The following is a 22,175-nucleotide window of genomic DNA, read 5'->3' as shown; positions in this document are numbered from 1 at the left end:
AAAGTTAAGAAATTTAATTGAAAACGGAATTTACCTATTCATTGATTTTGATAGGTGCTAAAGCCATAAGAAATATTACAAATATATCAAACTCTCTTCTTTGCCTCACTTTAACAACCTATGGATTATTGAAGCAATTTAAGCTGATTTTGTCATACTTCCAAGAATCTAATTAATTACTAATGATTCAATATTAATTTAGTGCTAAAATATATTGCAAGTTGATTTGTGTATAAGGTATTCTTTACATGTTGACATCCGTAGTTGTTCATAACTTTATATATTTAGTCCCCAATAATTAAATAAAATCGATTGCTCGAGTCACAAGTTTGATGAAGATACTGTAAAGCATATTCATTTAGGATTCCGATGAACAAATCATGATTACATGCTTAATTAGATTTTATGCGTATTAAATATACTAGAATGATTAAATAATGATGTTATAATTTTGTAATGTATAGAAAACTTAACTTATATGCAGAATATTACTACATGGCAACATTTTGTAATGGCGAAGATATTACATGGCAATGTGGCAAACTTAATTGGGCCTTAAGGAACGCGGTCCCTTTTATTTGGGCCTTCTTTGTTATACTTCCTCCGTTTTTTTTTATTGCACCATGAGGGATTTTACACTTCCCAATGCATTACTTTACTTATTAATATCTTCAATTTTACTTTTGTAATAATTATAAAAATTTGATATTTGAAAAGTCAATTTCAAGACACATGACTATGTTTTTCCTAATAGATAAATCACAAATGATAGTCAAAGAAAATTAAGTGAATAGTGTAAAAGTCCTTATGGTGCAATAAAAGAAAAACGGAGGAAGTACGTTGTTTCTGTGATAAACATTTAAGAGTTGATAAATTCAGATTAGATAGGATCGGGAAAATTAATTAACTACAAATAAGCTTTGATGAATTTCAATTAAAATAAGTTATAATTAGCTCACATAACTTCATAAGATTAAATGTGTTTGTATAAGTAAATATTAAGTGAATAGAACACAATTTAAGTCTGAAAGGTACTAACTACAATTGATCAAAGGGGCAGGTGACCAAAAACGTATTTTAAGTCTGAAAGGTTATTGGTCCCATATCAATCCTTTGAGCAATTGCTAAAATGTCAGGCTATATTGGGCCAAATAAGATGGGTCTGATTTCTTTGTTTTGCTATGCTTAATATGAATGCATGAAATAAATAATTGTTGGAAATGAAAATGGAGGAGGTTAAGATTAGATGGGCTCCGCTCTACTCGTTATGTTTTGGGGCTAAGTCCATAGAGAGTATAATTGGGCTTTTAAAGGCCTGTTTGGTTTTGCTAGCTTGACAATTTAATCTTGAAATACTGTATTGTTTTTTACTTTTCATTTTTGAAAAGCATGCAAAAGACCTACCTGAAACAGTTAGATTTGTCGGCCCATCTGTTAAGGATAATTCTAACTAGGGCTGTACACCGGTCCAAAATTGTACCAGACCTGACCCGAATCTGAATGGACCAGGACCTAAATCCTTGATTTTTAAGGACCGGAGACCGGACCTGTCGGTTCCGGTCCAGACCTGAAGATCAGGTCCGCTCCGGGTTTGGACCCGAATAAACTTGATTATTGATTTTTTTTTCCTTTTTTTTTTAAAAAAATAATATAAAATTACTGACGTGTTTGGACCTGTTTAGACCTGTTTATGGACTTGTTTAGACTTATTAAATAAAAAAAGTAGCTTTACCGGTTTCAGGTCCGGACCTAAAAATTCCGGGTTTTACCCGCACCAGACGTGAAAACCCAGAATCCTTGAATTTCAAGGATCGGGACCGAACCTGAATCTATTGTCCGGTTCAAGTCGGTTTTCAGGTCCAGGCCAGTTTTTGTACACCCCTAATTCAAATAGTCCAACCTAAAGGATCCAAAAACTAATTTGAATCCGATTAGTTCATCTAAATTGACGTGTCTATCTGATGATATTATTTAAACTTGTTTTATTTAGTTTTCTATCTATACATTTTTAAAAAAATATGAGAAAACACTTATAAATAGTGTGAGCATAATTTATAATTTTAAAATGTTTGTTAACTTATATGCCCATATTGATAAGTATGTTAATTCCCTATAGCTCTTCTTTGTGTGATTTAATGATCTAGCTCTTAGGAAATAGTATTTGGACAATTATACCCTCTAAGATGCTTTATATACTTATTTGCTTTCATAAACGTTTGTCTTTTTTTTAAAAAAAAAAAAATACAAAATCTTAACACTAATGTTTGCAAATTTAAACCTTTAAAAATATTTGTTTACATATGTTCCCTCTTTAAAAATGTTTAAGCTAATGTCTTTTGGAGTAGAACAAATTTGGGTTAACCATTGTCCTGAAATAATTGCTCCTTATGTACTCTCGTACTCTTTGTCCATTGATTAATAATATGCATTAGCTCGATTGTCCCAAAAAAAAAAAGGTTCCCTTTTATGTTGCCAACAAGTGAAAGAGCTTTTTGTGAATGGTTAGCTAAAACGCGCATCACGCACGTTAGCTACCTTAGTAAAATAAATAAGCTCAACTAAATTATACATGGTCATGCCCAATCTGGGTCGAGCCTAGGCTAAAAGGTGCATTCTGAGATGGGCTTGACCGAAAAGTTTGTGCTAAATTTGTTTTATGAGGTAAAAAATAGCCGATTTATGACTATTTTCGTCTTGAATTTCAGTTGAAAATTAAAGTACTTTTTAGGCTACACAAATTTTTACAAAAATATTATAATTTCGGATTAGTTTGACCCAAACTAGAATTCCGTCTAAAAATTATGTCATAACCCAAGCATTTTATGGGCTGAATCGGTCTGGATTGTATTTGATCACCTCTAAGGCCCTGATCTCATCAGATTATTTTCAGTTAAGTTTAGTTCGGCTCTAATAAGTTTAGTTCAGCTCCTAATTTCCTTCTCTCATAAAATATTCAGTTCAGCTTTTATAAGTTCACTTCACTCAATGAGAATAGGCCCTAACTATATATTATATATTCATATAAATAAGTTAAAGATAAACTATGATGGAACATGTGGCATATTTATAGTTTGTAAAAGAATTTTTTTTTTCCCCTATAAACAACTACGCTACTTTTGCAAAAATAATTTTTCAAAAAAAAAAAAAGTTTCCACACCTTAACAAACTAGACAAAGGAATAAAAACAATTTTTTTTTTAATAATAATAATAAAAAAAACCTATTTTCTACTTGTACAAACAAGTTTAATTCATTTTATTTTCTTTTATATTAGCGCTTAATATTTTAAAAAAATAAACTTTATGATACTTGCTTCAACTATGATTTGAATTGAATATCCCTTTTGTCGATTAAAGTAAATTACTACGTAGTATAAATTTATTGCTCAATACTCTGAATTAAACTTATTTGAATTACAATTTTTTTTATTTTATATTTTTTATTTTTTTTTAATATGATATATCTAAAAATACGAAACAATACACGTCTTTAACTATAAAAAGTCATAACCAATGTAATCCATAAAAATAAAGCTATAAATCACCATGTACTCATGTAAGACTCATGTTCAAATTCTAGCCCTTAATCCACTCCACTCAACAAAAACCAACTTTTGAAACCAACCCACTCATGCACAACATAAGCCCATCACTAATCACAATTACCCACCACATATTTATCCCTAATCACTCACTTAAAATCACCCACATCATCAAAATCACTCACTAAAATTCACCCACATCATCAAAATCACATGAATACAATCACCATCTATGTAATATGTACCCCATGATTCCAAACCCCATGACACAACTCAACCAATAGAATTGCACCATTAGTCTACTTATTAACAAATACCAACAACCTTATTATTTGTCACACTCATACACTTGTCATTTGCCCCTTTTATTTATTATCTCAACTTACAACACTTTGCTCTCCTTAGCAACTAAGCAAAATATCCATTTTTATTTTACATTTATAAGTATCTTCTCCAAATGTGAACTCACCGAACATCCTAGAAATATTAGGACATTCCTATGACTTTTCTAAATAATCCGTTCTTCTAGATGCTATCTTTTCATTTTCTTATCTTTCTTAATTTTACGCGTTTTATTTGCCGACGCTAGTCTCCTATTCGCTCACCTAAACCCACTCTTTAAAATTTAATTATGGAGTTTTCTATTTTTTTTCTATTTAAGAAAATCAATTTATGTGATTAGAAAATTTCTTGTAATAACTTAAATATTACGACTAGCCTTTTAGTGATCTATAAAGTACGAAATGTCATTTTTATACAAATTTTTTTCTTTTTTTTACCCATGACATTTTGACAAAAGACTATTTAGATAAAACCATAATAAATTAGTATTCTTCTAATGGAATTAAATTAGCATTAATTATACATAGTGATGTGTAAAATTGTTATTAATTTTATTTATAAAATATACAAATTTACTTTATCCAATATATTTAATGCTTATTCTTAACTCGGAAGACTAATTGACCGTGTACATTCACTCTAAAACACAAAAAATGTACAGTTACATTACCTTTGACAACTTAACACGTTATCTCACTGATTTTCCTTGAACTTTCCTCAAAAAAAAACCTTTTCTCTCTCTATATATAATCCCATTTTCCATCTTCCCCCATTTCTTAACTCTCTCTCTTAAATCATACACCAAATAAATAAAACCACAATTTTACTTTGAAATTTTTTAATTAACCCCTTTTTAATTTTCTCAGAGACATTTCGTCGAACACATGGAGAGCAATAATCAACAATCATTCTTTCAATTCAGCGATGAACTTCGTGTTCACACCTCAAATTTAGCCAATCTTTCTCTTAACGATTCAATCTGGAGCGTCAATTCTTACCCCACTAAGAAAACAGAGGATCGCCGGAATTTCGATATTCGGGTCGGCGGAAATCTCGAGCCCAATCCCAAGCCCAAGGGTAATTTCGTCAATAACAACAACACCCCTCTTCCTAACAACTCCGATTTCAACTCCTTCAACGATGGCTGGAAGCTCGGGTCGGGTTTCGGGTCGGGTATCAATCTCAACGGCGGGTTCAACAAAGGGATTTACTCAAAGGGTAGTATGGGAAATATCAGTAATCAGAATGATCAATTTTTGAGGAATTTTAATGTTAAGGTTAATAATAATAACAATAATGTTATTAACAATAATAATAATAATAATGTTGGATTAAAGGGGCACAAGAATGTGTCATTGAAAGGGGATGATATTATTGGAGGAGGAAAAGGGAAGAAGAATAAAGAGGTAAAAAAGGAGAATAACAATAAGGATAGTAACAGTAATAATGGTGACAGTAAAAGTGGGGTTGATAAGAGGTTTAAGACTTTACCTCCTTCTGAAGCACTTCCGAGAAATGAAACTGTTGGTGGTTATATCTTTGTTTGCAATAATGATACTATGGAGGAGAATCTCAAGCGGCATCTTTTTGGTATGTTAATCTCATCCCGTCTTATTGTTATTGTTATTACATCCCGTAGTTGTTAAGTCCGTGCGTTGTCCCGGTGTTATTATAAGATTTAGGTTCGGTCAATGGTGGGATTATTGATTTCAATTAATTTGATTTTAATTGTATTTTGCATGGTATATGATTTAGAATGTTAAAAGGGGTATATATTAGGTTAATTTATATTGGAAGCGTGTGATATTTCAGAGATTGGAATTATGCGACTTGTATTGTACATGACATGTTTTTTTTTATGCAATAGTTATAATTTACGGAGTATGTAACACGAAACGCTTTCGGTTTCTATGCTTCCTATATTATAATTTGAATTTATCATCTAACTTTTTGTATGATGATGCTAAATGAATTTGATTAATTGTCTTTAATTATTGACGATTCCTAATCGTTTTTATGAGATAAGATTATGCGTATAAATCAACAAATATGATGTTTTAATTCTACAATTAATTAATTATTAAGAGTAGTTCATACTTGCAAATCAGATAAGATCATGCTTAAAATCCAAATATGTTGTTGAATGATTGATTTTAAATGTTGATATGTTGATTCCAATTAATTACGTGTAGTTTTAGTTATACATATAATGTAAAACATGATTATGGTTAGAAATGATCTATGAAGTGGTTGGAAATGGGAAAGATGATCATGTGTTTCGAATACTTTTACAGGTTTGCCGCCACGTTACCGCGATTCGGTGAGGCAGATAACTCCAGGGCTACCCCTGTTTCTGTACAACTACTCTACCCATCAGCTTCATGGTATATATGAGGTGAGTCATACTTTCAATTACTTTACTCAGTGTTGGTGTAGTTAGTTATGACTTGTATGTTACTCATAACTTTAGATTAGCTTATTCTAAGGAAGGAAAATGACTTTTGATTTACCAGTTTTTCACCAACTTGAGTGTGATTAGGTAATGGAAAATGAGAGCTAATGATGTATTTTATTGTTACAGGCTGCAAGTTTTGGAGGGACTAACATTGATCCATCAGCTTGGGAGGACAAAAAGAACCCTGGCGAATCTCGGTTTCCTGCTCAGGTAGATTACAGTTTGTATTTTCGCTTACATAAGTTAGTTAGTAGCATAGTGGGTTACTTGTTATCTAGATTTTTATTGTGTAGATGAAAGATTATATTATGAAATATGTGTGTATTGATGAGTTTAGAGTAAGATAGCACTGGTGTTCTGTGATTTTGTTTGTGTACTTATCGTCTGAATTTACTTGTAGGTGAGAGTTCAATCTAGGAAACTTTGTGAACCTTTGGATGAGGATGCTTTCAGGCCAATCCTTCATCACTATGACGGTCCCAAGTTCCGCCTTGAGTTAAGCGTGCCAGAGGTAAATACTAAATACTACCTATCAAACATGATAGGTGTTTGCATTGAGCTCTTATTTTAGCTATGTATCCTAAAACTATTGAGGTCTTATTAAGCTGATATCCTTATGCTGTGTGTTTGCAGGCTCTTTCCCTTCTGGATATATTTGACGAGACTAAGGCTTGAGAAAACACAACCCTTGTTCAGGGGCGTCTATACAGCACACATCATACAATTCTACAAAGTATTAGTGACCGAACTAAGTAGACAGATAGTAATACAGTGTGGTGAGTATGAAGACCGTAGGACACATACTATCAGAGACAGAAAGTTTGTTTATATATATACTTGTAGTATATGGTTAATGACTGTGACATACGTTTTGTAAAATTGGCGTAGATATGTCACTACCCCCTGTATGTCTTCCTATTTATGGAATAAGTATGAAGTACTCCGTATATGAATGATGATACGAGCTGCTGCGAATAATGATTTTCATGGAGCCTGGCTTACCACAAAGCGGGTGGTGCTGGTGCTGTTATTGTACTAACCTATCTATAAGTGGAATTTTATGGTTTTTACTCATTATGAGTGATATATGGTATATGCTGTTTTAAAGCTAAGTGATTAGTTTATCCTTTAATTGTTTTTCAATACAAAATTGGGGTACAGGTGAAAAGAGGAGAGATTCTTTTCGTGAGGATATGTACTTGTGTAGATCTACTTTTACAATTGGTGATTGACTTTGAAGCTATAGAGGTTCTTTTTTTTTTTGAAGCTTTGGAGGTACTTTGTACATACTTTAGTTCCATCTTCCTCTAGGTTTGATGATATATGAGATGGGGATAAGACAAAAGAATAAGGATTTAGAGATGGCAACTGACAGGTATACTGGTGGAAATGGCGAGTTGACTAGGCATACGCGTATAATGGTTTTTTCTTGAAAATAAGATTGAGATAAAAGTTAAATTAATAAACTTATTATCTCTTTTTATTTTTGATAATCTGATCCTTCTTTGGTAGAATACAAGGGGTTTTTAATCCCTATTCCCTTTAGCCCCATTCCTTTCAAAACAATGTTTTTTTTTATCCATATCATTCAATCCTACTTTTTTATGTCACATATTTTAACAAAAATATTATCGCGTGCACTATATATGGTTTTTTTAACAAATATTTTGTATGCTTTTAATGGTTGAATTTGAACATGGGCATAATGCATATGACGCTTTAGTCCTCAATCCACTATATCGTTCTTTTTATTTTCAAAATAATCTATCCCTCTGTTAAGTGATGTAGAGATGCTTCTACTTTCCTTATGAGTTATGAGTTATAGTCATCGCTATTTATTTTGTGTAAATTGAAAGTAAAGGTTTGTTGTTGTACCTAATATATCTAAGTGAAGAAGTAAGTTGTATTAACGCATTTGAAAGAGTAGTTAGGAATTATGATAAGATAGGGGTTTACCACCCAATGCATAACTTAACATAATAGTCAATGTTAAATTGTTAACCACTATTTGGGTTGACGTTGAACTATCAATTGTTTATTAAATGGAACTCTTCAATTATACGCTGCAACTTATTCAAATCTTGAGGGTCATATTCAAACTTTGATTATTTCATAATTTGGACTATTATCCATGAATTTATTGTTTTCTACTAAATATCTACTAATCATAGTCTACGAAAAATGACATACTTGTATTAAAGAAAATCCAATGCAATCTTAGGGCAACGACTAGCAAAACTTGGTTTATTTAAAACTATGGGACTAATCTTTCCTTCAATATGCATTTTCATAATCACATAATAAGAGTATTATATCAATTTTTAGGAAGATTAGTTTTAGTTGAAGTTATCTTTGTAGACGTCAAACACTCAAACGTAATAAGTTTAGTTGAACTTAATATTTTGATCGAGCTCATATTAAATTTCCTACAGAGTTTTAGTTATCCAAACTTTGATGTGCTTGATTTCAGTTCGTTTATTATTCAAATTGTTACACGGTATATCTTAATTATGTTAAGTTGGCAACTCTTGTCAATTGAGCTTCTAAAAGCCAAATGAAGTTTTTGTCCTCAAACACAAATATGTACGGTGTAACTATGTTAGTGAAGGAAACTAGGAATATTCATATATCTAATATATGTAAACTCCAAAATAAAGTTTAAAATTATGCATAAGTGTGTGTTTTTTCCCCTACAATTCCAGCTATTGGTTATTTTCTTAAAAATTAAATTAAGAGAACTGATCAAATATTGAAGGACTCAGCTTTCAACGAATCTTTTAGATGTGGTGAAAAATAAAAGTAGTAAGCGGTAATTGTAAAGTTCAACCTCATTAATACGTTTATATCTTAATTTGAGGAACAATTATTCACACAAGGGTCCATAGCTCAGTGGTAGAGCATTTGACTGCAGATCAAGAGGTCACCGGTTCGAACCCGGTTGGGCCCTTTTTTTTTTTTTTTTTTTTGAAGATTCTAAGCTAATCTTACGCAATACTGTTTATGAATAATATCAACACAATAATGTAAATTATACTTCCTATTATACAATCAACAAAACATTAGAGTTCAATGATATTTGAATTTCAACAAATGATTTAAATCATCCATCTCATTAAAAAAAGTTTATATATATGGTGTAATATTTAGAGATTGGTTTTGGGATCATAGAGTCCTTTAATTTATAACATAGTAAGAGTATTTGGGAAATAAGGCTCATCCTCAATAAAGAGTGTTTGACGATATATATATAGACAAGTACATAAGACCTAGTACGATGAAAATACCGTTTAATCCTTTATAAGTATAAATCTATAAAATCCCTAACACATCGCTTTTCTTCTTTACTCATAATTTCATTTCAATAAATTAAAGTAACTACGCAATATACACCGAATCAGACAATACCTTACAAAAGATGGGGTTGTAACGAAAACACTTTGTCTAACCCATATTATACTTGTACATTGATTAATTTTGTTATTAAGAGTCATATACACTTTCTTAATTTTTATTTTCACTTTCACAAATAAAACAAACCCTACATTACAACACCTATTGTTGATTATAATATTTGATTATAAAAATTAGTTACGTGGGCAAATAAAGCACCTAAATAAGCATAATTAAGTATTGAAAGTACTAGGTTCCAAGCATAAAGTTATATCTTGCACATCCCAAGGATAAAGTTGTAATTATAGCATAGGTGAAGTTAAACTACCTTCCTCTGTTCATCTGTCCCCTACAACGGTCGATACTTGCATAAATTTTAATTTTAAATTAGCGCCGCACTAATTTTCAAATTAATTTTGACTCCCTAATCCTTGAACATCTACCCTCAATTTTCTCTTTCTCGTGACTCTCAATTTGCAATTTCCTATTTTTCATCCTTTATATAAATGCCACCCTCTTTTTTCTTCCATTTATCAACTTAACCATAAATCCAAAAAATATTAGAAAATGGGTAATTGTTCTTTAAGAAGTTCATCATCAACATGTAACAAAACTCACACCAATGTCCGAATAATGACGGATTCGGGTCGGGTTATCGAAATCAATGGTCCGAAACTAGCTCAAGAAGTTCTCGATGATTTCCCGGGTTACGGCATCTATCAAAAGGGTCACCTTACATTGCCATTGTTCGAAGATGAACTTCTTATTAATGGTCAAGTTTACTATCTACTACCATTTGGGGTGTCTAGTAGCAAGAGTTTATCCGAAACAGGGTTGTCGAGTGAGTCTACGAGCTTCAGGAAGGATCAAAACGCTGCGTTTGAGGTTTTGCCTTCGAAAGGAAATGGTGTTTGGCGGGTGAAAATGGCGATTGATAGTAAAGAGTTGGAGGAAATGATGTCGGGGAATAATGCAGAAGCCTTGATTCAAATGATGAGATCGGCTGCGAAGTCGTCGGAGAAGTCGCCGGAAAGGAGTTTAAGGCGGCGATCAATGGCTTTGATTGCGGCGGGGTTTAAAAGTCCGGTGACTCCCCGGAGGCTAACTGCTTGTTGATGCTCTGTTTATCTTATTTTTGTTTTTTTGTGTTTTTTTTTTTAAATTTTTTTATTTTATGTTATGTTATGGAGGCTTTTGATTTTGTGGGTCATATATATTGGACTCACTTTAAAGATTGTGTTTATAATAATTTACTAATTATGTACGACGTAGTTTATTAATTGGACTCCAAAACGGCAAAACAAGAACCTTGTGACTTTTTTTTTTTTTTTTTTTTTTTTTTTTTTTCACGTGATTAAATGTTGACTCAATGTATACTACTACAACAAGTATTAGAGATTTAGAGGGTATGTTAAATTTATACTTCGTATTAATTTTTAGCTTATTGGCAAATGTATAAGGCAAAAATTGTTGCGTGCATTTGTTAAAAAACAAGGAAATTTGTTAGTTACACTTGCACCATTTATTTTAATTTTTAATACCCAAACAAGCTGAACTTACATTATTTATCAACCACAAATAACAAATAAACTTGCATCTCTACATGAAGAGAAGGTAGGAATAAGAGACGTTCACAAACAAACTAAACTTACATTACATATCAACTACTCCCTCCGTTACGTATTACTCGCAACAAACTAACAAAGGAGTATGACAACAAACATACATATGATCTCTTTATACGGATAAGAGACGGTTCCTTTCTAGGAACAATGATTGTTAAGTTGTTAGAGTGATTTTTATTTTTATTTCCAGTTATTTTGATAATTTTACGTTTTGTCATATTTATAGACAAGTGAATAATAGTGTAGCTGATGCTCACAAACAAACTAATAAACTTATAGTACGTATTAGTTATCAATCAGAAATAACAAACATACATCTCTATATATTAACGATCTAGTTGAGCACTTTAGACAATAATAGAACTTCTTGAGGATAAAGTATTCCATTGTTCAATCAAATACATATATAGGATTGTGTATTCCATTGTTCAATCAAACACATAAATAGGATTGTGTATGCCATTAATCTTTTTTTTTTTTGGGAGGGGGGGGGGGGGGAATGGTAGCATATAACTGCTGTTATAGACAGGTGATTGTTGTAATAATACCCTCATGCATGTATAAATACTCTGATATAAGCTTTATTCAATTAATGTTATCATAATTAATTTTCCTTCACTTTCTCTCTCTTCTTTCCTTACTTATCTCTATAAATTTGGGCTTAGTTTTTCGCCATTGAAGAATTAATGTGCTAAACTTCAGTTCGTCACACTAGAAAAGCCCGCAAACCACGAGCCATCTTGTTGCCAAAGGTATGTAACCACGTACCGTATGTAACACACTTGCAATAACCTTCAAGTTAGTCCAATCTCGTTTATTTGAAGTTAAAAATAAAATTTTATAATAATACAAAAATTATTAAGATCAATTTTTGCCTTTAGCTAGCATCATTTTTTTTTGACTGAGTTGAGTTTTAAACTAGACAAAAATTCTTCCTTTGTTTCAGGGTTTTAAACTCCGCAACTTGAGTTGCCAAGTACGAGACATCAAACATGCGTTTTTTGTTCATTTGTGCTTGATTGTGATGGTAGATGGAGGCTACCAACCTCCTCCTACTGTTACTTTCAATGAGAGTACAAATGAGGTAATTATGTAATTAAATTTAATTAATTTGATGAATAAATTATATGGCAACTTATATGGATAAACCTAGGATGGGAATATTCTATGGATATTCTCTATCAGGACTATGTAGCAACTTTATTTTATTTTATTTTATTTTATTTGTTTACAATAGATAGCACAACTTATTTGATGGTTTCATATATGGTACTAAACGTGGTTTCAAAAAAAAAAAAATATATATGGGTGTAAAACTGGAAATTTTATACTGTTACATGTGAGTGTGTCGTGAGACGGAAATAGTGTTATTATGCTTAATCTATTACGCTTTATCTTAAATAGAGTATGGGTCTGTTCATATTTACTTATTTTCAGTTTAATTCAGTTCAATTCAGTTCAGTTCAGTTCAGTTCAGTTCAGCTCCAATTAGTTCAGTTCAGTTCAGTTCAGCTCTTAATTTCCCTCTATCATAAAATATTCATTTCAGCTTAGTTCAGTTCAGTTCAGTTCAGTTCAGTTCAGCTCCAATCAGTTCAGTTCAGTTCAGTTCAATTCAATTCAGTTCAGTTCAGTTCAGTAAATATGAACAGGCCCTATATTGATATGTGTCAGTATCAATATTATAATACGAGTATAATGTATACATTTTGTGAAATTGTTGGGTGATTAAAGGTCGTTGGTCAAGGAATTACTTAAGCCCCTTTATGTTGGCTTTTAGCTGATTTATTTGTCACCTATGTTATGTATTGATTTAGTATGATTAAATACTTTAAATTCTGATTTCAGGGTTTGATAAACTTGTATACTGTTATATGGAATACATTGATCAAATGTGATGACTTTATCTTGTTTATATTGGTCGTATGTTAAGATGTATAGTATATAATGGGTGACTTGGTTTGGTGTAATTAAGATGGGTATCTTACTATCTTCTATTAGAAATTGTTACTAGTTTGGTTGGTTTGGTTTTAATTAAGATAAGTATCTTACTATCTTCTATTAGAAATTGTTACTAGTTTGGTTGGTTTGGTTTTAATTAAGATGAGTATCTTACTATCTTCTATTAAAAATTGTTACTAGTTTGGTTGATGAGAATGAATGTAAGGCCGTTTTGGCTACTCCACTACTTTTGGATGATTTTAAGTAGAATCTTAATTAATTGAGTCTAAGAAGCTAAGCCATTAGACTGTGGGATTCAATGGTTATAACATGCCCACTATTTAGGCTACGAGAATCAACTAGTATACCCTAGGTTAATTGTTGTCGTCCAAGAGACTCAGAAGTGTAAGGTCCCTGGGGCATCTGTCTGGCCCCGGGAGTTTGACTGTACTATTCTTAGATCATCAAACGATTGTGGGATCATTTCAAGGCCGATTCACCTCGACAAATCTTATGAAGTGGACTCCTGAATACACTTGTGTTTGTTTCAACCTCATTTATTCTATTTGAATAATTACTTTAATATTTATCCCTATGGTTTAAGGCTTTAAGCTATTCCAAATTATGAAGTGTGAAATTGAAATCTTAAATAAGTACTTAAGTTGTTTCTCTTATTAGATGATTTAATTAATCTGTTGTGTATTGCTATGTTTTTAGTTGCGTTCTAATGACATACGAATAAGTAATATTTAATGATGTGATTCTATACATTTTTGGGAGAACTATTAGTGGGAAATATTTCTATAAAGAAAACCCCAATGTTTAGATTTAATTTTGACAAATTAACCCTGAAAATCATATGTTATCTATGAGTATTATTCTAACTAATTGTACCATCATTAACTCTATATTTGTGGGCATTATGGAATTTTAACTAATAGTATTTTGCAGGTGATATTAGACAACTCTATCATAACGGTGACCTTCTCACTACCAGAAGGTTTTATGAACAGCTTGCAGTTTTATGGATCGAGTAATTTACTCGATGAAAATGAAAGGTAGTAAGTCATGATGTGCCCTATACTCGCTCTCTTATTCACATACTTGTTTTTGTTATTAAAACATAATTTAATTAATAAATATTACTCCTTATTTTTTAAGTACGCAACTTAGATTTTTGTATTCTTTGATCAATTTTCATGAGCTTTACTAAACATGTTTCTGCAGGTCATTCTGGCACTTGAATCACCTAGAGGGTGGTTATCCTTTACCAGAACGGTATCATATCTTTCTTAACTTAATAATGATTTAACATTATTCGAGAAGTATTGTTAGCCTCACTCTATAGGTTTAACTTGTGCAGTATTTTGGGAGACTCCTTCAGCATTAAGGAGCAGAATGAAAATAAAGTAGAGATCTCCTTCGAGAGAACGTGCTGTGTTCCACCCTTACCTAGCCTGCTGATTGAAGTGAGGTAACTATAACTATAACTACACCTAATAACACTATTTTTTTTTTTTGTTAGACAAAGTGAACTTCATAAATAAATTGAAACACAATTACAAAGTTTAAAGGAAACAAATTAAATGGAAATAACTGCAACAAACCAAACCAACATAGCTACTAAACTTAAAGCAAGAGAGATTTGTGGTAAACAACATGCTTAGGGGCCAAGCCTTTAGTGACACGGATGGATTTTGCAAAAGATTCTGTACCTGCAATAACTTGCAAAAAACCATTTACTTGTGCTTCTTGAGGTCAAAGAACAACAAAGGGAAGTAAAAGTAAGAATATGACATCGCCATTGAGGAGGAACTCGTGCATAGAGATGGAGTCGAAACTTTAATGGAAGTAGTGGAAGAAAGGAACTACTACCGACTGAGGATTGCAAACCATGTGTGGGGGAGAGTTGAAGCTCGTAACTCAATGAGTTGTCCCAATGGCCTAAAGCCAAGTAAGATTGGGAACCCATACTCATTCTCTCCACAAAGGTCGCTTGACCTCTTGACATGATACCCATATTGTTGGGCATCCTAGATTTAAACTTGTTAGGACTCTTGAAGTACCTCCTTCAAATATAGGTTAAACAAAACAATGGTAACCTCTATTATTGCTAAACAAAACAAAGACTTAAAAACAGAATTAACCATTGTTAATTGTGAAGCATTCCTCCGTCCTTTCAAAATGGGGATTGCAACCCTCGAACAAGAAAAAGTAACATACATACTCCTTACCAATCATTCGAAAAGATAAAATATACGCAAATGGAAGGTCTTGGAAATTGAGACCCCATTCTCGTCTTCCATCTTCAAAGGTCTCAAAGTAAAAGCTAAGAAACTACTTACTTTTAGACCAAGTCCATTAAAAATATTCTTCTCCAACCAAAAAAAAAAAAAAAAAAAAAAAAAAAATGAAGAAGAATTTAAACAACCAAACATAAGTATTGTCCTCCTACAAACTACTGCCCATAACACCCATGGTAGCATACCAGCCCACCCCCTAAAATCTGAAACTTGTACATCCTTCCGCTTTGTCAAATTCACGAACCAGAGGAACCAAACTAATACAAAGCCAAAACAAACCCAAGCAAGAAAACAACTACATACCACCAAACCTCAACAAAAGATCCCCTTCCATAAAATCCATTGTTACCAAACCAACTAAGGAAAGGAATTCGCTTAAACTGGAATAAAGCAAAGGAAACACAGCTGCAATAATACCTCTTCTCTAACAGTCTAACACACAAAAGCAAGAACTACAAAAACAGAGAGATTGAAAAACACACCAAAACAACACCACGCACTGACGGCTGAAGTAGTTATTAACAGCCACATTGAGGAAACTTAATGTATGTTCTTTACATTTTTGGATTCTAGGTACATATTGCTCCGTGGAAGCTCAGGGTTCTACTCTTATGACACGTTCGATCACGTATTTTTCGCTGCACCGGTTGAACTTATCGGAGTAGGAGCTACTTATTTACTTGATCAGGATAAGTAATATTTCGTAATAATAATCTGAATTCATACTTAATTAATTGTTTATTATGCTATTCATCTAAGTTTTCTGTTTTATGATTTGGTTTAGGTTCACTTACATGGCGGTCTCAGACAGTCTTCAGAAGGTAATGCCGACTTTGACGGATATCAAAGGCGGTGAATGGCTAGCCGATAACAGCACTGTCTTCTTGACAAATCCGAAAGACCCTAAGCTAAAAGGACAGGTACACCTTTACTACTCTAAACAAATGCAATTACCAATGTAACTGTTAAAATAAGTCATGGACTGGGTATCCACTTACTCACTTGATTAGTGACCTGACCAGTGACCACTTCCTCCTTTAAAACTGCATTGTAGGTTGATGACAGTGCTCAATATGCCATGGAGTCAAAAGACCTCAAAGTCCATGGATGGATATCTTTCAATTCTTCAAGCTAATCATAAGCCTTTGAATTTGTTTTATTTTTCGAGTATTCATGGTAACATAGTTTGGATAACTGCAGGAGGATTGCACCAGAGTATTGGTGAAGTTGTGTTTAGTCCACCTAGAACTGGCCCCACCATTTGGGAGATTGGGATCCCTGACCGTAGCGCTGCTGAGTTCTTTATCCCAGACCCAAATCCAAACTATACTAACCAAGTTTTTCTTCATGATCAAGTGAACAAGTAAATTCACCTTTCTGTTTCAAGTTAAAAGACTTTTATGGTACTAGTAACTTACCTACTGATAAATGTAACTATGTAAGGTTAATAAACTAAAGACACCTGTACTTTCTGTTTAAACAGATTCAGGCAGTACGGTCTTTGGGATAGGTATACTGACCGGTATCCCAACCAAGATATCGTTTTCTTCATTGGTGTGAGTGATTATAAAACAGACTGGTTTTTTGCTCATGTGCCAAGGTAATTAAGATTGTACTCTTAAAACTGTATAGTAAATTGTGATTGTTTATTCCCTTGGTTTTGTTTGATATGCCTTTTGTGACTTTGATTTGTAGGCGAATGATTGATGGCACATACCAGAAAACCACATGGCAGGTGGCATTTTCACTGGCTAGTGTGCCGGAAGCAGGGGAGAATTATACTTTGTGGCTGGCTTTGGCCTCTGCCAATAATGCTCATCTTCAGGTGAGATCTCTAATACATTGCATAGTCGTTCTACTTAATGAATTCTTTATTTGTACTCATTCATCTGGTTGAAACCCATTGTAGCCCACTTATGAGTGTTCCACAATGGTGAAAGAGGAGAGATGGTTTCACTTTATAAGGTGGAGGAGTACCTCCTAACACATCCAATTAGTGTACATATCATTCTAACATTTGATCTTGAAACTTTGTAAAAACAATTTGCTTATGTTTGTTAAATACACAGGTTAGAATAAACGACCCTGATATAAACTCCGAGCCTATATTCAGCACAGGAATTATCGGTGATGATCTGGCCATTGCCGGGCATCAAATCCACGGGATGTACCGTCTGATTGAGGTGAATATGCCAGGCTCTTTGTTTCAAGTCGGCCACAACATTATATTTTTGACCCAAGCAATAGCCGACAGTCCGTTTAGTGGACTAATGTATGATTATATAAGGCTAGAAGGTCCAGTTAAGAGTTTAAACAAGAAAATTCCAAAAGGAAAAAAGCATCTCTAGATTTAGTTCGGTCTTGTGTGTATATAAACAGTTACTAGGTTATTACTTATACTTGCCATCACATATTCTGTTTTGTTACATATTAGGAGTTTAGGAAGAAGCTATGTAATTCAGTATTTATGTAAGATTCATACCTCTGTTCGATAATAGTACATGTGTAAGTTATTCTTGTTTACTCGAATAATTATGATTCGTCTATTTTATAAAATTTACTCTGTTGTTATACACCTTTTAATATATCCAACATTTTACTGCACTTGTTCACCAACTACTTGTTTGCATTCTCGTCAGCTACACCACCCCAAGCTTCACGAACTACGTCCTTCCCCTTATTTCTCCAAGATTTATATAGCGACCGAAACAAAAAATATGGTACAACACCCTCTCTTTCAACTTATCAACACTGTTTTTTATTTTTAAAAATACGAAATTGTTAAAGATCCGTAACAAAAAATATGTGTGACAAATCTACATGAATGATGACTTGTACGAAGAGGAACGACGGGTTGGCAGGTAAGTGAATGAGAAAGAATAGAGATTACGGAGTGCCATATATATACACTACATCGTATTTGGAAATTATGAATTCCCGACAAAAATGAAATATTATAATGAAAAACATAATATTTTATGGAGAGATTATAGGGCTATAAAAGAGTTAATTAGTGAGAGGACAATTAAAGGGTAGGCAACAACTAGCCAACAAGGCTTAAATTGAGGAAGTAGTTCTGGTAATAACAACAAATCAATGTTATTTATCCGTGACACATGCACAATTTATTGCATTGACGACTATGGCCCAAATTATTGCACTGTGAATAACAAATTAATCTTATTTATTTGAGTTAGAACTAATAACTCCAACACTTATTAACTCATCATAGCACGTTACTCCTTTGCAAGAATTTGGGTTGGTAATTTTTTTTGGTATTTACAGAGCCACAAGAGCATGTGATGAGAATCGATCCCAAGATCACCTGAAACCAGGAGGGGAGCTCTAACCACATGAGTTATTCCTCACTCTCTATTTGGATTGGTAATTGTTGACCACAACTATAATAACAATAATATGAAGTAGTTGTAATAATAATAATAATAATAATCAATACTATATACTAAAAGACACATCAGCGATGACACGTGTCATCTCCTGGTGTGTCCTTAATTAATTTTTTTTTAAAAAAAATATTTTAATCAGGGAAACAAATCATTTTATTTTGTACATATTCCATATTGACACGTAATACTTATTATATTTAAAATAAAAGATTTATTCGCAAATCTTTCTAATAAAAATTGGGCAATATATACCAAAAATCAATATTTTTAAATAATTAGTGATCTATTTTACAATAAAGATTTTTTTCTACTTTGTTTTAGTTGTGTATTGGAAGCTACAATTAAAATTGCAAATATCAAATTAACATATCACATACTTTTATTATTTCTTGACTAATTTATGATTATAATATTTCTCAATCAATAAAAAAAAAAAAAAAATCAACGTGCATGGCACGGGATCTAACCTAGTAATAATAATAACACAGTCCCAATATTTATTCTTTAAATTTTTTGATGGCAATTCCTAAAAGATGAATTTATTAAGCAACAATTGAAGAGCACAACCAAATAAACAAGGTATTAATTAAATTGGGAACAATCTTGGTCCTTATAAAGCAATTGAAAATCTTCCAAGTCATAGATGATAAGCTTATTAACTTGTTGGTATGCACCAAAGATAGTATACCCATTAGAACTCTGCACCATAGCCAAACAGAACACATCTTGGCCGCTCTTTTCACTCTTACTGCGGTAAAACACACCCTCAGGCTGCACAACAAATTCACCATCCATACTCACAAATCGACCACCTGTTGCGAATGTTATATTGGGAAGATGTTCACCCTCTCCTAACACCCCCTCGTAACAAAGATCGAGGCCTAGTATGCCAGGGACCTGCCTTATACCCTTATAATTCGACAAGATTTTCACCAACTCAGCCTTAAGGGCTACATATGCCACTTCATTAAGGTGGGTGATCGCAGCACTTGTGTCAATCACAACGCGATCAATGAATGTAACTGGTGGAAGTTTAAGCCTGTTATTGTTAACACTCATGGAACTCACATGTATTGCCAAGTTGCCTCGCACAATGCCAATGGTGTCTATCACGGCACCTTTAAGACCACTTTCACTGATTGTGTCGTTGTTGACTCCCAACCGCAGCTGCATAGGGACAGCATTACTATTAGTACTACTGCTGAATGGCTGAAGGCAGTACGAGTAGCGCCGAGGTAGACCGTAGGCAGTGTTGATCTGACTCACCACCGATAGACTGCCATTACTTAATCCCAAAACCCCGGAAATTATTGAATTATTATCATCATTGTTGTTGGTATGATTGATGTGGTTCTCAAGACCACATCCAAAAGTGAGTGATATGTTGCTGTTATCGAAAGTAGTGAATGTTTCAGTGGCTAATTCACCACTGGATTCCTCCGTAAGTTGGGTACTATAACCGCAGTTTTTGAGATTACAAACACGTTGGGTGCAACGAGGGTCGGCACAGGGTATAGGGTTGTAGGACTTGGACCGGCTTTTGGGGTAAAGTGGTTCGCTTTGTGGGAAGCATTGGGTGCACCCATCGCATTGGGTCCATATAAATGGTCTCGACGTGTCTAACCGCAAATAGTATGGCTTGTAGGAAGGAGACTCGTCAAAGTTGCCTATGCCAACCTTTACGGCGTATAAAAACGAGTCTAGGCTATTCATATCCAATGATACAAGTCTTTTGAACCTTTCGTTGTTGTCGATGTGGTTTGTTGGTGAATTATCATCAACACGAGGCGATTCGAGGGAGTAACGGTGAATTATTTCAAAGGAAAGGCCATTGTTGATATTTGTAAGTGAAGTAGGAGAAGGAGATGATGATATTGCCAAGGAGATTTGGAGTAATGAGAATAAGAGAAAAGAGATTATTTTCACCATTAGTCAATCAACTTTTTATTTTAGAACAAAGAAAAATTCAATCAACTTGATTGTTCCAAACTATGTAACATCTTTTATAAGCAAATCAAAAGGCAACATTTAATGCCATATATCTTGTGTGATTGCATGTTATGAATGTCAATTAATCACTTAATTATCTCATTTACTCATTGGATCCTTTAAATTGCTCCGATACTATATATATCATCAAGAATCATGGTTAGAAAAGGAAATAATATTTATATTAAAAGTTTAAAAATCAATACATTAATTATAGGTTTCCCTCCATTTCATAATGTTATTCCCATATGGAATCGATCACATAAAATAAGAAAAAGAAAAATATTTGAAATCTGACAAAATAATTTATAATTAGTTTACATTATTTAAGTTTTTTAATTTTTTTTGGAAGTCATAATTGCATAATTCAAGGTAGAGATTTCCTTACTTAAATCTATGTCATCAATCCACAATCAATTATTTCCAAATAAATTAAATTAAAAATGTAACATATTCAATATGGGTAGATATTTTTGAAACGTCCAAAATAGTATATGAGATTAACATTATGAAACGGAGAGAGTAATATGTATCAAATTATCAATTTAATCCCTTTGTTATTTTTGAATTTTCATTTTTTTCATGTGGTTATTGCCTCGTTGTATGCATTATTTACTCACTCCGTTTTATTTTAATAGCATCACTTTTTTTTTTTGTTGACATCTTGTAGTATTTTTCTCTTCTCACACCCACTACAATCTAATAAACCATATACTTTCTCCATTCCTATCTTTTCTTTAATACTCGTACAAAAGTATTTACATGTATGATCTTCGTTTTCACTATGCTTGGGTGCAAGGTGCATTCACTGATATTTTTTGGTCACTTTTTTTTTTTTTTTTTTTTGGACACACACTTTAAAATTTTAAAATGAGACAAATATAAAATATATCAAATGAGAAAATAAATAAATTAATTAAACACCAAGATGTATATAAAAGAGGTTTTTTTAATAGCTATTGTAATAATTGAAACTCGCCAAAATGAAGGAATTTTTTATTTTATTTTTTAAATATTTCAAACCCCACCTACGTTACACTAATGCGTCGTTCAAACCAAAACATATCACGAGTATATGTTAGAACCATAAAAAATTGATTAAGGACATGCTCATATTTACTAAATTGAGTTGATTGAAGCTGAATTGAAATGAATAGAGCTGAAATAAATATTTTATGAAAGA

The 22,175-nt window shown here is 32.7% G+C and overlaps 4 protein-coding genes and 1 non-coding gene across 5 annotated transcripts; 4 read left to right on the top strand and 1 right to left on the bottom strand.

Moving 5' to 3' along the window:
* Positions 1-4,579: 4,579 nt before the first annotated feature.
* On the top strand, positions 4,580-7,449 carry LOC145592575 (DCD domain-containing protein NRP-B-like). The gene is made up of 5 exons (XM_081649078.1): positions 4,580-5,472; positions 6,177-6,277; positions 6,464-6,547; positions 6,738-6,848; positions 6,971-7,449. The coding sequence occupies exons 1-5, from the start codon at positions 4,767-4,769 to the stop codon at positions 7,010-7,012; spliced, it is 1,044 nt and encodes a 347-aa protein (XP_081505204.1). The 5' UTR covers positions 4,580-4,766; the 3' UTR covers positions 7,013-7,449.
* Positions 7,450-9,212: 1,763 nt separating this feature from the next.
* Positions 9,213-9,284, top strand: TRNAC-GCA (transfer RNA cysteine (anticodon GCA)). Its single transcript has one exon. It is a non-coding gene; the product is annotated as a tRNA-Cys (tRNA).
* Positions 9,285-10,360: 1,076 nt separating this feature from the next.
* Positions 10,361-10,843, top strand: LOC145605994 (uncharacterized). Its single transcript, XM_081662062.1, has one exon. The coding sequence runs from the start codon at positions 10,361-10,363 to the stop codon at positions 10,841-10,843; it is 483 nt and encodes a 160-aa protein (XP_081518188.1).
* A 1,533-nt stretch (positions 10,844-12,376) lies between these two features.
* Positions 12,377-17,944, top strand: LOC145605984 (uncharacterized). Its single transcript, XM_081662056.1, has 10 exons — positions 12,377-12,436; positions 14,245-14,351; positions 14,521-14,571; positions 14,657-14,767; positions 16,170-16,289; positions 16,381-16,554; positions 16,651-16,959; positions 17,080-17,196; positions 17,292-17,421; positions 17,666-17,944. Exons 1-10 carry the CDS (start codon positions 12,377-12,379, stop codon positions 17,942-17,944), a joined length of 1,458 nt encoding a protein of 485 aa, XP_081518182.1.
* Positions 17,945-19,585: 1,641 nt separating this feature from the next.
* Positions 19,586-20,932, bottom strand: LOC145605973 (aspartic proteinase nepenthesin-1-like). The gene has a single exon (XM_081662047.1). The coding sequence runs from the start codon at positions 20,930-20,932 to the stop codon at positions 19,586-19,588; it is 1,347 nt and encodes a 448-aa protein (XP_081518173.1).
* Positions 20,933-22,175: the final 1,243 nt, after the last annotated feature.

The sequence above is a fragment of the Chenopodium album genome, chromosome 2, assembly GCF_948465745.1.
Source record: "Chenopodium album chromosome 2, dcCheAlbu1.1, whole genome shotgun sequence".
NCBI classification, from domain to species: domain Eukaryota; kingdom Viridiplantae; phylum Streptophyta; class Magnoliopsida; order Caryophyllales; family Amaranthaceae; genus Chenopodium; species Chenopodium album.
The sequence above is the reverse complement of the archived record's forward strand: the minus strand, read 5'-3'. Positions and strand labels throughout refer to the sequence as shown.

What these genes read in the sequence shown, in the direction of transcription:
- LOC145592575 (XM_081649078.1), top strand. Translation starts at nt 4,767, where the DNA reads ATGGAGAGCAATAATCAACAATCATTCTTTCAATTCAGCGATGAACTT. An exon ending in TCTCAAGCGGCATCTTTTTG is followed by an intron (nt 5,473 to 6,176) that starts GTATGTTAATCT and finishes ATACTTTTACAG; the next exon opens with GTTTGCCGCCACGTTACCGC. An exon ending in AGCTTCATGGTATATATGAG is followed by an intron (nt 6,278 to 6,463) that starts GTGAGTCATACT and finishes TTATTGTTACAG; the next exon opens with GCTGCAAGTTTTGGAGGGAC.
- LOC145605994 (XM_081662062.1), top strand. Translation starts at nt 10,361, where the DNA reads ATGACGGATTCGGGTCGGGTTATCGAAATCAATGGTCCGAAACTAGCT.
- LOC145605984 (XM_081662056.1), top strand. Translation starts at nt 12,377, where the DNA reads ATGGTAGATGGAGGCTACCAACCTCCTCCTACTGTTACTTTCAATGAG. An exon ending in TCAATGAGAGTACAAATGAG is followed by an intron (nt 12,437 to 14,244) that starts GTAATTATGTAA and finishes AGTATTTTGCAG; the next exon opens with GTGATATTAGACAACTCTAT. An exon ending in GGTTATCCTTTACCAGAACG is followed by an intron (nt 14,572 to 14,656) that starts GTATCATATCTT and finishes TAACTTGTGCAG; the next exon opens with TATTTTGGGAGACTCCTTCA.
- LOC145605973 (XM_081662047.1), bottom strand. Translation starts at nt 20,932, where the DNA reads ATGGTGAAAATAATCTCTTTTCTCTTATTCTCATTACTCCAAATCTCC.